We start from the raw sequence: 4,634 nt of genomic DNA, 5'->3' as shown, positions 1-4,634 counted from the left end.
AAGACACATCTAATAACCAGAGTGAATCCAGGCAGCCAGCGTTATCACTCACCACTGCTGCCTCAGCATTCAATAAAGCCAGTGGCGGCCAGCCAAGGAAGAAAAGGGTGAAACGTAATGTTTCAATATCAGAGGGAGATTTGGTTTGAGCCAACATGCCTAATATTTTCATACTGCTCGGAAGTCAGGCTCAGTTACAGTTGAGTTATGTGAGTGAGGCGGGAATGCTAGCTTTAGGTAAGAGAAACGCTTCTTGGCCTCTCTGTTACAGGGTAGGGTTGCTCCATTATGCAATGCCCAGTGACTTTATGAGAGATATCTAACTCACACCATTAAAGCCAGGAGCTGCAGATGTTATCCCATAAGTCCTCTTAAAGCTGCCTTTTATAGGCTGTAAGCCTGCAGAGTGTGGATGTGCAAACCACTAAGGCATTATCTTATCATAGGAGTAGTTGATATAGTTTTTATGTAAGAGCATGGAAGTCCACAGTGGTAGGCCTATATCCTGACTTTTTTTACCATATTTTTTTACCATATTATTTATTCATTATGTATTTATATGGAGCCACACGATTTGGTGCACTATGTTTAGTTTACGGTATCTGCATTATCTGTATTTGTGTACTGTCCTCAATAAAGTTATGTGAAAAAAAAAAAATAAAGTCATGTGTAATGCCAGGCCTGCGCAGAATCGCTCATTTCGAACGAGACCAACGCTTTACGAACTGCTCTTTCTATATTTTTGGCCCCACTGACTTGCCGTCGCATCAGACTGTAGCCCCGCCCTCGACTATAAAAGCGGCTGCGCACACTTCTACCGGTCTTCTCCTACGTCAACCGCAGCAACTGCTGAACTACCACTCAATCAGAGCCTCGCTCAAGGAAATGTGAGCATAAATTCATCTTTTACTTGCATCTGTGACGTCTATATGAATATAAATGCTCGCTTTTTCTTCTGTTTACACGAGTTTGAAGCGAGCTTTCGTTCACTTTTTATAGTGGGGGTTTCCAGCAGGTGTGGCCGGGAGTTAACTTGGTTGTAGCCCATTTTGTCTTCAGGGAATCTTTTTCTAAACCTTGTTACCTCGTAACTGTAGGTATTGTTTTATTTTTGTGTTGGGCTCTTGGTGAAGTTTGGCCGCCTCTCCTCCGACGTTGGAAATGATCATTTTTCCGCGGCAGCGCGAACAAAAGACCATGTGGCGGTGTCTGCAGGACCGGGCCTGCCTCGTCATCCACACGGAACAATCTGTTCTTTCTCTCGCTGTCACCCGTTTTAATTAACCGGTGAAATGTCTTGGCCCTCGGGGGATTGGGAACCGGCTTCTGTCGACGGGGGCTGTGGGTTTTAAACCGGCTTGTCGAGGGCTTCCGGCGGATAAACGTCAAAGACGTGCAGTCAAACGCTTTTCTTTGCGTCACATTGGGGGCATATTTTTTATTTTTGAATGCTATGCTAATGTACCTATGCTAGCTAGCTATGCCTCAAATTGGTGCGCGTGCGCTACGACACGTGCCGCGTCAACGTCAACTGACAACTGGGCCAAACGTACGACTCCACGTTATACTGTTGTACAGTAGTTAGTCTTATCATTCAATCATTCACAGGTTATATATTACAGCTAGTGATAACATGCTGGTATTACATACAACTAATAGCACACAAGCTAACTCTAATTTAAAGTGTCACAAGGGAAGACTGTTTACTTGAGTGGTTACATAAAAGGAATATTGACTTTGCTTATGGCATTCATGCCTCATGATGTGAATATGGTTATTCTGCAGATGTGTTTTTAGTTAAAGTACAATATCGGCAGTCAATAAGTGTATTTTTTTGGATGTCCTGTTGTGCATCGACCTGCTGCAGATGTGACTGTCAGCCTGCAATAGCTGGAGGGGGGAACCATCACTGACATTATTTCATCTGTCAGTGATCTGCTATTGTTGGATACTCGACAACCAACTGTCTGTGGCTTTGTTATATTCAGGACATATCTGTTTAAAGTGCATTATAGGCGTTGCTCAGGAAGAAATGAATGTAGGGCTGACTTCCACGCACACAGTGTAATCTGTGTTTGAGGGAGTTTCCAGAGAACAAATGTCATTTGGTTCCTAATACAATGTAAATATTTATCCATTATTCCTAATTCGACATTTAGTTCTGTTGCATTGCATGCTAACAAACGAGGCACGTTTCACATTTTTGCAAACATATATTACTTGCTTTGCACTGGGAGTAGGCCTGCAACTATACATTATTTTTTATTTAATTGAGCACTGTATATGAGCTAGAATCTGCTGTTTCATGGTGCAAAGAGAGGAGGCAGCATATAAAATGAATGTGAACGCCCCGTCAGCAGTGTCTGCACTTGCAGTGGCCGGTGCCGTTGTCCTTTTCTCCTAAATTGTTCAGTCAGCGTCGCATGTGGCTTTTTTAATCTGAGCTTGCTTCTCTTGGGGGAAAAACCTCCAGTACAGAAACACCAAGTCATGATCATCCATGGTGTTTTATTCCAACACAGACAAGCAGGTCAAACAAAGACTCCTGTGTTTCTGCTGGAAATACAGTGTGCTTTTTCACTCTTACTTCCCCAAACTGATAAACAGATGATATTTTCATATTTAGAACTAAACAAATGGCGTTTGTTTTCAATTTGTATGATTGTTGAATCTGCCCAGTGCACCATAGAAACAGTGGGGTTAAGTCTTTACTCTGTGGGCGGGACTAGAGGTCAGAGTCACTGTAGGTGTGTTCGGTGATCAGCTGTGAACGCCACATCAAGCTTTTGTCGTCGGTCTTCTCTGTGCAATGGGGTCGGGGCCCTCGGCAGCCGGCCCCAACACAGACTGTGCCAAATGCAAGCAGCCGGCGTGAGTGGCTCTCCGTGTTCGTTCCTGTTGCAGATTTATTTTAACCTTCATTCCTTTTTATTTTTATTTGTTTCAGAATCATGGCAGAGCTGAAGGAGCGTACATTCATTGCCATCAAGCCCGATGGTGTGCAGAGGGGCATCATTGGAGACGTCATCAAGAGGTTCGAGCAGAAAGGCTTCAAACTCGTGGGCCTGAAGATGGTCCATGTAAGTAAATATTGATTCTCTAACCATCTACACTATTTGCACATGTTCTTGTGTGTTAAGAACCTCCGGTGAGCGGATAAGCCTGCGTGTCTATTCCTGACTCGAGCATCGTGGATTAGCAGTCGTACTTTCCTGATCCTCTAACATCTGCTCTGTGGCAGTGGGATGCTGCTATACCATGAAGTGTCCTTTCTAATCCTGCATTATGCAAGAATTAATGTAAACTATATAGCCCGTACAAAAGTTCTGACATGGTGATTCGACTTTGGTCTGTTGCCGCACGACAAACTACTGCTGAAATGTCGGTAACACTCGTGACCAGACTTACCTGCTTTCAGGATTTCCGGTTCTTCAGTTTGTGACTAGAGCATTAACGGTGAAGTAGGATGTAATGACCATGTGACCGAGGATGTCGTGCCAGCTATAAGCAGGTTCTTGGGAGGAGGGTCTGCTTCAGAGTCCTGCCTCGGTGCCAGAGGCTTGGAGAATAAATCTTCGCTTCACAAAACATTTTTTTAAATTCTATGTATTAATTTAGTTGTGTCCCTGTTGCAGGCCTCTGAGGACCTCCTGATGCAGCACTACCTGGACCTGAAGGAAAGGCCATTCTTCCCCAGTCTCATCAAGTACATGGGGTCTGATCCAGTGGTTGCTATGGTAAGAGGAGGCTACTGATTTTATAACACTTGAACCCAGAGGTTTCCTGGTGCATCTGGGGACTTCAACATGTACAAAGCAGCGCTGGTGGTTATTTCAGCCATGCTGGTTGAAGGTGGAAGGTTTGCCTGGCGTTGGGTGTGAATGTACCCTTTTTTTTAATGTATTCCAGGTGTGGGAGGGCAAGGGTGCAGTGAAGACTGGCAGGGTGATGCTGGGTGAGACCAACCCCGCTGACTCCAAGCCTGGAACCATCAGAGGAGACTTCTGTATCGACGTCGGCAAGTGAGTACTTTTTTATTTTTATTTTATTTATTTATTTTAGACAAATGAACACAAGTCATAATAACCAACACACACAAAACTAAATCATACAACAAACAGAACATAAGTAACGAGTACTTTGTTTGCAAACATTCAGTAACGCTGACCCACATTCATGGGATATTGAAGTTTTCCCTCCTCTGCCTTCCCAGGAACATCATCCACGGCAGTGACTCGGTGGATAGTGCCAACAAGGAGATTGCCCTGTGGTTCAAGGACGACGAGCTGGTCAACTACACTAGCTGTGCGTTCAGCTGGCTGTACTAAGCACTCTGTATCCTGCAGCGGTCCTCGCACTGGTTGGAGACCAGTGAACTTTTGCCTCGGTTTTCCTCACTCTTATTTTGCCCGTCGCAGAGAGAAGAACTACAGTTCTTCACGGCTCTGGCCTCACATTCCCACATGCCCTAATCATGATACTGTACTTGGATCTGGTGTCTTGGTCTAGTCTGAATTCATTCCTACTCATTTTAGAAACATTCCATACAATCCTTGAATGTACAGTTAATGACTTGAAACTGTCTTTGACTGTCATTTTTGATCTGCTTTCCAATAAAATGAACACAATACAAA

General features: G+C 44.2%; 1 protein-coding gene across 1 annotated transcript; it reads left to right on the top strand.

Annotated features, from left to right (window-relative positions):
• Positions 1 to 760: 760 nt before the first annotated feature.
• On the top strand, positions 761 to 4,634 carry nme2a (NME/NM23 nucleoside diphosphate kinase 2a). The gene is made up of 5 exons (XM_084002030.1): positions 761 to 887; positions 2,948 to 3,080; positions 3,636 to 3,737; positions 3,910 to 4,022; positions 4,214 to 4,634. The coding sequence occupies exons 2-5, from the start codon at positions 2,952 to 2,954 to the stop codon at positions 4,326 to 4,328; spliced, it is 459 nt and encodes a 152-aa protein (XP_083858156.1). The 5' UTR covers positions 761 to 887; positions 2,948 to 2,951; the 3' UTR covers positions 4,329 to 4,634.

Source organism: Eutrigla gurnardus (assembly GCF_963514095.1).
Source record: "Eutrigla gurnardus genome assembly, chromosome: 22".
Taxonomy (NCBI): Eukaryota; Metazoa; Chordata; class Actinopteri; order Perciformes; family Triglidae; genus Eutrigla; species Eutrigla gurnardus.
This window is presented reverse-complemented; position numbering and strand designations above follow the sequence as displayed.